The following is a 12138-nucleotide window of genomic DNA, read 5'->3' as shown; positions in this document are numbered from 1 at the left end:
TCTCAGAAGTTTTTTGCCTCGCTGTTGCTCCCTGCTCTCCTGAGGGGCTAGCTTGTTGAAAGTACCCGTGCAACAGCTCTACTCCCTCCGTAGGGAGATCCCCACAGGCTGTGAGGGATCTTGGAGAGCGCTGGTTTTCATGCGGTGGGCCGCCCCTCCTCCTCCTCTGAGAGCTGCCTGGTCTCAGTCTCTGGGTCACAGTCCTTGGGGAAGGAAGGGAGCTCCTCTTACCTCCTTCCACTTACTCTGGGGATTCCAGCACCTCTGTCCTTGGGTGTATGGCTGCTTCAGACGTCCCTGTGTTGTGTGAATAGCTTCTGTTGGAATATGAATGTCCTTTTTGTTGTCTTAGAGGGGGAGTGTTCAATGGGAGAAGCTCACTCCACCATGATGCTGATGTCACTCTCAAAGAGTTTAAGTAATAAAGGAGAAATGTCTCTTTTATTGTAAGATGGTAATGTTTATTTAGACTTGTCACATATTAAAAGCCATGTATAAATCAGCACAGGTTTATCATTAAGGGAAAAATTACTTTTCACTGTAATTTAGTCCAACATTTTGAAGTTGCAATCCTATTTTGTGCTAGGTGAAAAGTCAAGAGTTTTTTCACTATCCTTGGGCTTTGAAATTGCAAACTATGAAAAAGGGGAAGAGGACAAAGGCCAAGAAATATTCTGCCTTATAAAATTTCCTCCAAAAGTTAGCCATATTACAGAAATGTGGATTTCAGCATGAGGTAGGGGAAGGGAAGGATGAATAACAAAAGAATGAGGAGAAAGATAGAAGAGAACAAAGATAAATGAAAGTGAGATTTTAAAAAACAAACCAACAAGGGTTTGGGATAACACGAAAGGAGAAGGCATCACAAATATGTACGGAGATCCTCTACACTGGAGATATACAGCTTTGCCTGCACTTTAAAAAAAAACAACAAGAGGCACAAACTTAAAAACTAGAAACAGCACAAATACCACCAACTGGTGTGTGGATAAACTGTGGTACATGTTACATGATGGACTAGTACTCAGCAATAAAAAGGAACGAACTTCTTATTCATCCAACAACATGAATGAATCTCAAATGCATTAAAGCTAAGTAAAAGAATCCAGACTCAAAAGATTACATACTTTATGATGCCATTTATGTAACATTCTGAAAAAGGTAAAACTAATGAAACAGAAAATAGATGAGCGGTTGCTGGAGTCGAGTGGGGAAAGGAAAAAGAGGATTGACAAAGGGGCCAAGGAAATTCTGGGTGCAATGACAGTATGCATTTGTCAAAATTCACAGCACTGTACACTTATAAAAGGTGAGTTTTACTGTGTGTAAATTATACCTCAGTAAACATGACTTTTGAAATCTGACACAAGCTCCATCCTCAGTAAGTCTAAAGGCTAATGAGAAAGGCTGCCTAAAAACAAGTGCAGTGATATAAATGGATAAGAAACTTTAAATATAATTGTTACAGAAGAAAAGTTAGTAGGAATGGCTGTAGGTTTACTCTGGTGAAGGGAAAAGTGAAGATTGTTAGAAATATACATAGGAACAACAAGCAAAATGTGGGAAAATTAAAGGAGAAATAAGTTAATAAAGTTAAAATAGAGCCAGCCCTGATGGCCTAATGGTTACAGTTCTGCCCCACAGCGGCCCAGGTTCGCTTCGGGGTCACAGAACCACACCACCCATCTGTCAGTTGCCATGCTGTGGTGGCGGCTCACGTAGAGAACTAGAAGGACTTACAACTGGGATATACAGCTAAGTACAGGGGCATTGGGGAGAAGGAAAAAAAATTAAAATAATATCACATGCATTGGCTCATTTATTTCTCATGAATAAATAGAATGACTCAGAAAGGCATGAAAGGGGAAGGAGGGAAAAATTGATAAAGTTATTAAAAAAAAAAAAAGAAACAAATGTATTTAAAAGACCTTAAGTTGAGGAAAAGACTTTGAGGTGGCCTTTGGATGTTGCCTGATATTGAGCCCCGAAATTTACAAAGCTTTCTGAAATCTCTGTACAAACATCTAGACTTTCTTTCTGAGACTGACTCCTATCTCAGTTATCTTTGATATAATTATCTCTGGTAAGTACTGTATGAAAATATTTACTATGTAAATAAACTAGGGCACCAAGTGAAATGTGATTGTCATATCACAGCTTCTTTCTAAATAATTAAATCACATAATTCAGGGGTTGATGATGAATGAAATTGGTAAAAGAAGGGTATAGACCATGCACTCTCTGTAAGTGTTTGAGAGTAAATACTCTTATTAGTTGTATCCAACCAGCACAATGCCTAGCTTAATGGCCACTTACATAGGATGTGGCCAATAATATCTCATTGATTTGATTTAATGTTGATTTTGAAGGTCAGCACCCAGAGCAGTATAGAAAAAAATAGCTTCTATTAAATCTGAAACTTTTTAATCATGAATGAGCTTTGTCCTAAAAATCATTATTTGTTTTGTTTCAAGTCCACATATCATTCATTACTTTTGTTTTATACCCTTTTGTTTTAAAGGAGAAGATCATGGAAATTAAGAAGCAATTAGGAGAAATCACTAAGGAGTTTGTCCAGGTAACAATAAAATGTATTTATAACTAATGAAGAAAAACAGTTCTTCAAAGAAATCTCAGATTAAGAGAATTTAGTGAATGGAATCTAAAATTTGATGAAAGATACACTTGGAATTTCCAGGATAGACCTGGAAGAGAACTTACTGTCATTTAGACTATACTTTCATTTTCAGAAGAGAAAAGTGTGACTCAGAAAGATGAAGTGACGTGTCGATATTTCCAGATGAAAAGAATCCATCTTGCTCTTGCTCTCTCATTAAAAAAAAATATATATATATATATGTATATAGATATATAAATATATACACACACGCACATACACACATACATACAATACACAGGCATATAGTTTTTTCTTCTAGCAAAAGTAATACATGCTTATTTTAATAATTAAAACATTATAGAACTATTCATATTAAAAATGAAAATCCCACTCCCTCAAAGATAAACATGATGAACTTTTCAGTATATTTATATTCTTCCAAATTTTTCTACATTGTTATTGGTTTTTTTTAACTTTATTTTGTGTGTGTGTGTGTGTGTGAGGAAGACTGGTTCTGAGCTAACATCCATTGCCAATCCTCCTCTTTTTGCTGAGGAGGATTAGCTCTGAGCTAACATCTGTGCCCATCTTCCTTTATTTTGTATATGGGATTCTGCCACAGCATGGTTTGATGAGTGGTGTGTAGGTCCGCACCTGGGATCCGAACATGTGAACCCTGGGCTGCTGAAGAGGAGCACACGAACTTAACCACTACACCACCAGGCTGGTCCCCATTGTTATTGTTTTAATGGGTTATAGTATACATATTGTTTTGCAACTTGTTTTTTTTCACTTAGCATTTTTTCCTTCAACAAGTATCTCTGCCAATAAATGTCATTTTACCTTTTCCTTTTCACTTCCTATATAACGAAAGATTTGATTTTTGGATTTATTAAATTTATTTTGTTGGATGTTTGGGCTATATAATCAATATTTGCCATACAAACTATGCCTCAGAAATCCATATCTTTGCTGGCTTTCGAAAGTACTTTAGGAACCAGTTTCTAGAAATGGCATCTCGAGAACAAATCTTTCTTGAATCCCAGAGCACTGTTCTTCCTGCTATAGCTCTGCTTTTCAAAGTATCCTGCAAGTCTGTTATGGGATGATTAATTAAAAACCTTTAAAAGCATTATTTACTCCTGACATATGTGCAACTGGCATTCATGTGTTAGAAGGGGATGGTTTGCTTTCAGGCGGTGTCTTGATCCAACTGATAGAAACCAACACAAACCATCTGTTATCACTGCCTGACAACCTATAGGAGACGTGGGAAAAAAAGAAGAACCATATACTTTTCGTGGACACTTTTCTTTTCCTAAGCCATAATGCCTGAATATTCAAACTAACGTTATGAGGACTTACATTTATATCTTATAAATTTTAAAATATTTAAAATATATATAATTTTCTTTTTTTTCTCAGAAACATACTATGTTTCTCCAACTAGGGTCCTGGTGGAAGTTTTTTAAAGAAAAAGTAATGAATAGAGAGAAAGATGATTTATAATCAGCTGCTGTTATGTAAATGTATACTTCTAAAGTATTGAAAATAATTTTATTAATCTTTTGGTTATTCCTCCTGCAATTTATCATGATTACACTATGAATTTGCTCTAAGAGGAAGGATTTTGCTGAGTAAAAGTAAGTTTCAATGAAGCCACTTTACAACTGAGTCGTGTCAAAATAAGTGAGGTTTCATTGTACAAACCAGAAAAATATAATTTTTATTTTACCTAAAATTGTGGATGTCTTTTCAGGCAGATGCTTGTAATGAAGCTCATGAATTAAAGGAGAAACTCATTGCAAGAATAGAGGTAAGATTTCAGTTACACAAATTCAAATAAGGATAAAATAAAATGATTTCAATCTAAATACAGGAGTAATTTTTTCCCTAAAAGTTGAAAGTGTACCACATACTGGTCTCTTTTAAGACTTATCATCTTCTTTTCCCCTCCTGGCCTTCAGCTTTGGGCCAACAGAACATCTCACAGTTCTGGTGTCCTCCCAACCTCTCCTACACCTGTGCTGCTTCTAAGTCTCCTTCATCTGGAGCTTATCCTCTATGTCTACATAGTACCTATTCTTCAAGGCTCAGCTCAGATGTCATCTCCTCTTCCAGACCTCCCCTAATTTCCCCTAGCCAGAAAAATAACTCCATCTCTGGAGTCCTCCCCCAAAATCTTATACATTGAGGTCAATGTGAATGGGTGAATGAAACAATGAATGAATGAATCAACCTGTCACCTGCTCAGAAGTGCCTTATCATCCCACTCATCTAGAGTATGTGTCCCACCACCAAACCTCAGCTACTCTGTCTCATTACCTTATGTATTTTCTCTTTAGTGTGTATCTTAATCTGTAATATCTAATGTGTATGTATCTATGTGTGTGTTTAGTTGTTTATTGCTTGTCCCTCAGTCTCCATAAATGCACATGCAATTCTTTGTCTATTTTGTTAAATAATGTGCATGCAAAAGAATGCACATTCCTTGTTTATTTTGTTGACCAGTGTCCTAGAATAGTGTCTGGTATAAGCCACTCAATAAATTTGTTTTGCATAGATGAACAAATTGAAAAGATGAATTCAGTACAACGATAATCATCTTCCTACATCAATAATCCAGTAGTTAGAGATTAGCCTCTGGGTTTCATTTAACTTTCTACCATGGTGCTACCTTACTCTGTGAATGTGTAAGTTTCCTTCTGTTAGGAGGGTATGCACCTGCCAATGACCTCCTCGTGTGACTCATTTAACTATATATCATGCAATTTATAATGTGGGCCCCTGGGGTGTTCCAGAGGAAAAGCACTCTGCATTATTGACAATAAGACTGATAGACATCTAGAATCATTTTTTGTAAAGCCTTTCCTTTATTTTATTTTATTATTTTTTGGGGTGAGGAAGACTAGCCCTGAGCTAACGTCTGTTGCTGATTCTCCTCTTTTTGCTGAAGAAGATTGGCCATGGGCCAACATCCGTGCCCATCTTCCTCTACTTTATATGTGGGAGGCCTGCCACAGCACGGCTTGATAAGTGGTGCATAGGTCCACACCTGGCATCCAAACCTGTGAACCTTGGGCCGCTGAAGAGGAGTGTGGGAACTTAACCACGACACCACTGGGCCGCCCCTAGAATCATTTTTTAAAAATGATAGTTCATTGCTCTTTTATTCCAGAACTTTTCCAAGGACATGACTCTGCTGAATGCAAAGCTAGGGACATACCAAATGCAAGAAGAGAAAACAGACTCTCAGAGTCCTGAAGAAATGGGTATGGAAGAGAGGGAGCCCCTGCTTCCTCAGGCTCCACCACCCCCTTTAATGCAGAACTCTCCTCCCCGCATTACAATGTGGTGGTAAGTGAGAGAAAGGGGCCATTGGGGGCCAGATGAAGGCCCCCATGCATGGACTATAGTAAGAATGAATTTCCTCAAGGGTTGGCTAAAATTTTGCTTTATCTTATTTTATAAATTATTAATGTTCTTTAAAGTTTGTTTGTTTATTAGAGTCATAGTATTTTTCTTATTGGTTTAGATATAAATTTATTGCATTAGATATACAGATATAGATATATATTTATTTCTTATTGTTTTAGATAACTATATATATAACTATGTAACTATAACCATAACCATAACCTTAAAGGATGGTCTCTGTAAGCTATGATGCAGCCACTCTACCAAGGGAACATACCTGCTAAGCAGTTTGGAGGCCTTTGCTAGCTGGACAGCTTGCCTCTCCCTTGTACATTATTGGAGACATACTTAGCAGCAGAGTCTGACTCTCTGGATCCCTATCTGCAGTATATATACACCATCGTATATACTACACCCTGAACAGTACCCTCCTCTAAGAAAACTTTTCTTATCCTTTATCCCTAACCACCAACCCAGGCAGATTCTTCAGTTCCCTCTTTTGTGTGCACACTATGCCTTGCACATAATTCTGTCATAGAACCCACAGCATATTACTGCAACTAAATTGTTTTAAGTCTGTCTCCTCCTAATACTCCATGGGCTACTTGAAGGCAGGAATCTTGATCACTTTGGGACACAACATATAAAAGATGTTCATCATGCTCAACAAATATTAAATTAATAAATAAGTGTGGAGGGATGTCAACGAAAATGGTGAAGTCAAGACCCCAGAAAATGTCTTCCTCTGTCAAATCGATGAGGGAATTGAGAAAATTGTCAGAATCAATTTTTTCAGAACTCTGGAAATTAAGGATTTAGTATCCAGAATATATAAAAAAGTCTTACAACTCAACAACAAAAAGACAAATAATCCAATTTTTTAAATGAGCAAAGCACTTGAATGGACATTTCTTCAAAGAAGATACACAAATGGCCAACAAGCACATGAAAAGATGTTCAACATCATTGGTCATTAAGGAAATGCAAATCAAAATCACAATGAACCACAATGAGATACCACTTTACACCACTAAGATGACTATAATTTAAAAGACAAACAATAACAAGCATTGGAGAAATGCGGGGAAATTAGAACCTTCATACATTGCTGGTAGGATCGTAAAATGGTGCAGCCACTTTGGAAAACAGTTTGGCAGTTCCTCAAAATGTTAAACATAGAGTTACCATATGACCCAGCAATTCCACTCCTAGTTATACAGCCAAAAGAATTTAAAGTATATGTCCACACAAAAACCTGTACCTGAATGTTCATAGCGGCATTATTCAAAATAGCCAAAAAGTAGAAACAATCCAAATATCCATCAACTGATGAATAAACAAAATGTGGTATGCCCATATAATGGAATATTATTCAGCCACAAAAAAGAGTAAAGTACTGATACATGCTACAACCTGGATGACTCCTGAAAACATTATGCTAAGTGAAACGAGCCAGACACAAAAGGCCACATATTATATGATTCCATTAATATGAAATGTTCAAAACAGGAAAATTCATATAGATAGAAAGTAAATTAGTGATTGCCAGGCCTGGGGGTAGTAGGAAATAGGGAGTGACTGTTTATGGGTATGGGTTTTCTTTATGGGGTGATGAAAATTTCCTGGAATTAGATAGTGGTGATGGTTGTGCAACCTCAAGAATAAACTAAAAGCCATTGAATTATACACTTTAAAGGGTAAATGTTATTGCGTGTAAATTATATCTCAAAAACAAACAAACAGACAAATAAGTAAATAAGTGAATGCCTTTTTTTTTTTTTTTTTTTTGCTGGGATAGATTCACCCTAAGCTACGGCTGTTGCCGATCTTCCTCTCTTTTTTTTTTTTTCCCTCCCTAAAGCCCCAGTACGTAGTTGTATATTCTAGGTGTAGGTCCTTCTAGTTCTTCTATGTGAGCCACCACCACAGCATGGCTACTGACAGATAACTGGTGTGATTCCGTGACTGGAAACCGAACCCAAGCCACCGAAGCAGAGAGTGCCAAACTTTAACCACTAGGCCCTCAGGGCTGGCTTAGTGAATGCCTTTTGATTACCACTTACTTTAATTAATTTTCAGTTAAATTGGTCATCTTTCTTCACATCATTACATCCTAGTTAAGATTGCCTAAGACGTTGCCCAATGTCTTGTCAGAGGACTGGAAACGTTCTGGTTCCATCAAAGCATATTTATACGTTATCTTTTTGAGGAGGTTTATCTTGAAGACTTATTCAATCATTATGTATCAATTTTTCTGTTTTTATAAAAACAGAAACACTGTCACTTCAGACAGTGACCTCTTCCTGGCATTGTCCGCACCCCTCAGTTTCCTTATAGTGGTCCCCTATGTATTAATGTGAACATTTTGGGAAAGATTAAAGATTCTATGCATGGCAAGGTTTGACCAATAAATAAACAAATAGTATTCTTTTTTTTTTTTTAAAGATTTTATTTATTTATTTATTTTCCCCCCAAAGCCCCAGTAGATAGTTGTATGTCATAGCTGCACATCCTTCTAATTGCTGTATGTGGGACGCGGCCTCAGCATGGCCGGAGAAGCGGTGCATCAGTGCGCACCCGGGATCCGAACCCGGGCCGCCAGCAGCGGAGCACGTGCACTTAACCGCTAAGCCACGGGGCCGGCCCTAAACAAATAGTATTCAAAAGTCAAAAGAATTTTTTGTTCTTCACAGAAGATAAATTCAAAATGAATATAGTTATTGATGATACTAATTTTGGGTTCTATATAGGTGATATCATGAAAAAACTTGTTTTGATTGAGTAGCTATGATGTTTTCCAAAGAGAAATGTCCAAACCTTTTAAAATAAATATTATACATATTCTTTTATTTGCTTAATAATAGAAAATTTAAAAAGGTTTTAAGAGTTATAGCATATTGACTTGTAAATAAAAATCAAATGATTCAGTATTGTCAAGAAATAAATCTGAATGCAACCATACCTAGAGTGTTCACTGTAGGAAAGAAAAACTGTAGGACACACTCTAGACCAAAAGAAAAACAAACAAAACAAAACAAAATAGAAAGAAAGAATGAATGAAAAGGAGACAGGCCAGAAAATTTTTTTAAAAAACTTAGCTGATTACCATATTATAGAGATGGGATTATAGTTTCTTCATTTCTCTGTTTTCAAAATTATCTGTAATTTAGAAAAATTATTTTTCTCTTTAAAAAATTAATGTTTGGGGCTGGCCTGGTGGTGTAGTGGTTAAGTTCACACACTCCACTTTGGCAGCCCAGGGTTTGCAGGTTCGAATTCCAGGCGCAGACCTACGCACCGCTCATCAAGCCATGCTGTAGCGGCATCCCACATACAAAATAGAGGAAGATAGGCAGAGATGCTAGCTCAGGGCTAATTTTCCTCAGCAAAAAAAGAAGATTGGCAATGGATGTTAGCTCAGGGCCAATCTTCCTCAGCACAAAAAAAAAAAAGATGTAAAAAAATTAATGTTAAAATGTGTTTCCTTGAAAATGTTCCATTTTAGTATTTCCAAAGATGACTAGTTTGGGAATTTAGGAAGAATAGTGTTTATTTACTAGATATGTTTTGGTCGTGAGTCATTTTTCTTTCACAAGAAGGAACAAATCTAGATTTAGTGCTCCTTGAGGGCAGGACATCTCTGCTACATCTCAGCAGCCTTCAAAGTCCCTTCCTAATAGAGCATTTATAGAACATTGGCTCTTTAATGAATGTGTGAGGTAGAAACAATTTTTCGTAACTGCCAAGAGATAGCCAGTGGGGACAATGCCAAGAAACTTGGCTCAAGTTTATAAAATCTACTGAGTTGGGTCACAAAATAGATCCATTGCTAGCTTTAACTGGGCTCTAGATTTTCTCTGCTGAAATGTGTTATAGATGGTAATCAGCTCCATGTAATTGGATTATCTGTGACATTTCTTTTCTTCTTTGTGTTTTTCTGGATTTTCCAGATCTTCTACCCTAATCATGTGTTGCATTTATATTTAGAAAATAATAATGCAAGGACTTAAAAGCAAATAAATAAAATACATCATAGGTACAGCCCAGAAGGAGAAGTCCTCAACGACTCGAAAAAGCTTATATTACTTTATGACAGCAAGTCTGGTGCCAGGACAAAACTGGTAATATAGAGAGCTGAATTCCATTTGTCACATTGTATTTTGTGTCCGGAATAAAATCTAATAGCCTGTGCCTTTATTTCCCTGAAATAGGCATCATACACCTTACAAGTGAGGTAGACATGGCAATAATCTGCTCGAGCGGGAGAAGAGCATTTCAAAGGAAAGAGCCCCACAATATCCAGGTTTCATTGTTTCATGGCTATAGAATCTTAGAATTCCAATGCCAGCCCTAGCATGGACTTACATGCTCATCTACTCCAAGCTCCTTCTTTTGCAGATGTCAACTGAGGTCAAGAGAAGTTCAGTTACTTACTTAAAGTTATAAAGCTACCTGGGTGGGGGAGCCAAGAGTCACATCAGTGTGGTTTTCTTCAGAATGTTCTTAACACAGGTGTTTTCTTTCCTTGTAGGAAACGTGCACTGAGGATTTTCATCATGTTTTATGTCCTTACCTTCACTGGAGTTTTATGTTACACACTATTTTTTGACGCTACGTTTATCTTTGAAAGGGTGCTCCCTACAATGCTTGGGCGCCGCAGAATGTGGGAACTACGGGAGATTATCGCGCCTTTTTTGAATTTGGAAGTAGAAGACTTGTTACCCTCCTGAGGATACAGAAGTTACCATTACCCTACTGACTTTCTCCCCAATAAAATTCTGGCTGTTCTTGTATTATGGTGGTTAACTTATTTTTCAAAAAATACTGTAGGGTGTTTTGCAAAGGACATTGTAGTTATGTGGAAATGGGTTGATCAAAAACCAAAAAAAAATAAAAAGTTTATCTTTACCATTATGACTCACAATGACTTCTTGGATCATTCCACACATTGTTTAAAACATTTATTTCAAAGCTCTCTCCTCTCCCAACCCTGAGAACATCTAGACTAACAGGTATTAGCTGCCTTAGTTGTTTCTCCTATTTTGACCTCTAATGTCTCAGAAAAGAAAGCACAGAATTCCTCTCCATCATTTCCAATTTTCCTTCAGTTGGGTTGGGGCCATATTTGGGTGTAGTGGACATTTCTTTGTTTTGCTCCCTAATATTCACTTCTCCTTTTGGTAACAGCATCCTAATTTTGCTTTGAAAGAACTATCTTTCTTAGTTCCAGAGAGCGTTATTGTAGGTGGTCTTTCAGTCAATGTCCCCTGTCTTCCAATTAACGAGAGTTGGGAATATGTTGAATCAGACTTTCTCTAAGAATGAGAATTTTGAGAAGGATCATACAAAGAAAGGAAATGATTGGAACTTCAATTTTGTGAACTTGCTCATATCTTTTTCTGCTTAAGTTAGACAGATTTGGTTTTCTTGCTTATAATCAAAGGAAGTCTAATTGATACAATAGTTTTGGATGCCAGACTGGAACATTTTTATCCCTAACTTTGTAGATAATGGGGAAATAGTAAACTTTATTTGCAATATGAAAAATAGTTATAATTGAACTGTGCAAGATTAATAGAACTGTAAAGAATAAATTGGAGTAGGGAGGCAGATAGAGTGTGAGAGATCAGTTAAAAGGCCATTAATGGGGGGCCAGCCCGGTGGCGCAAGTGATTAAGTGCGCGCTCCTCTGGGGCGGCCCGGGGTTCGCCAGTTCGGATCCCGGGCGCGCACCAACGCACTGCTTGGCAAGCCATGCTGTGGCAGTGTCCCATATAAAGTGGAGGAAGATGGGCACAGAGGTTAGCCCAGGGCCAGTCTCAGAAAGAAAAAAAAAAAAAGGGGAGGATTGGCAAATGTTAGTACAGGGCTGATCTTCCTCACACACACACACACAGAAAGGCCATTAGTGGTTCAGGTGAGCTCAAGAGGTGGAAACAGGGATGAAAAGGAGATGACGGGCGAAGTGGATATTGCAAGGGTGGATTTTATGATATTTGGCTGTGTAATGGATGTGGGGTTGGAAGGGTGGTGACAGATGTGGAAAGTGGTCCCAATTCTCCTCACCTTTGAAGGGATCTTGAAGGCTGGATAATATTTTC

The 12138-nt window shown here is 37.4% G+C and overlaps 1 protein-coding gene across 1 annotated transcript in view; it reads left to right on the top strand.

Moving 5' to 3' along the window:
- The window catches only part of SMCO2 (single-pass membrane protein with coiled-coil domains 2), a 42707-nt gene extending 31940 nt beyond the window's left edge, over positions 1-10767 (top strand). Inside the window, exons 8-11 of the mRNA XM_058557400.1 lie at positions 2522-2578; positions 4380-4436; positions 5799-5977; positions 10569-10767. Coding sequence (XP_058413383.1) covers positions 2522-2578; positions 4380-4436; positions 5799-5977; positions 10569-10767 — 492 coding nt within the window. The remainder of the gene's footprint in view (positions 1-2521; positions 2579-4379; positions 4437-5798; positions 5978-10568) is intronic.
- Positions 10768-12138: the final 1371 nt, after the last annotated feature.

The sequence above is a fragment of the Diceros bicornis genome, chromosome 17 (assembly GCF_020826845.1).
Source record: "Diceros bicornis minor isolate mBicDic1 chromosome 17, mDicBic1.mat.cur, whole genome shotgun sequence".
NCBI lineage: Eukaryota > Metazoa > Chordata > Mammalia > Perissodactyla > Rhinocerotidae > Diceros > Diceros bicornis.
The sequence above is the reverse complement of the archived record's forward strand: the minus strand, read 5'-3'. Positions and strand labels throughout refer to the sequence as shown.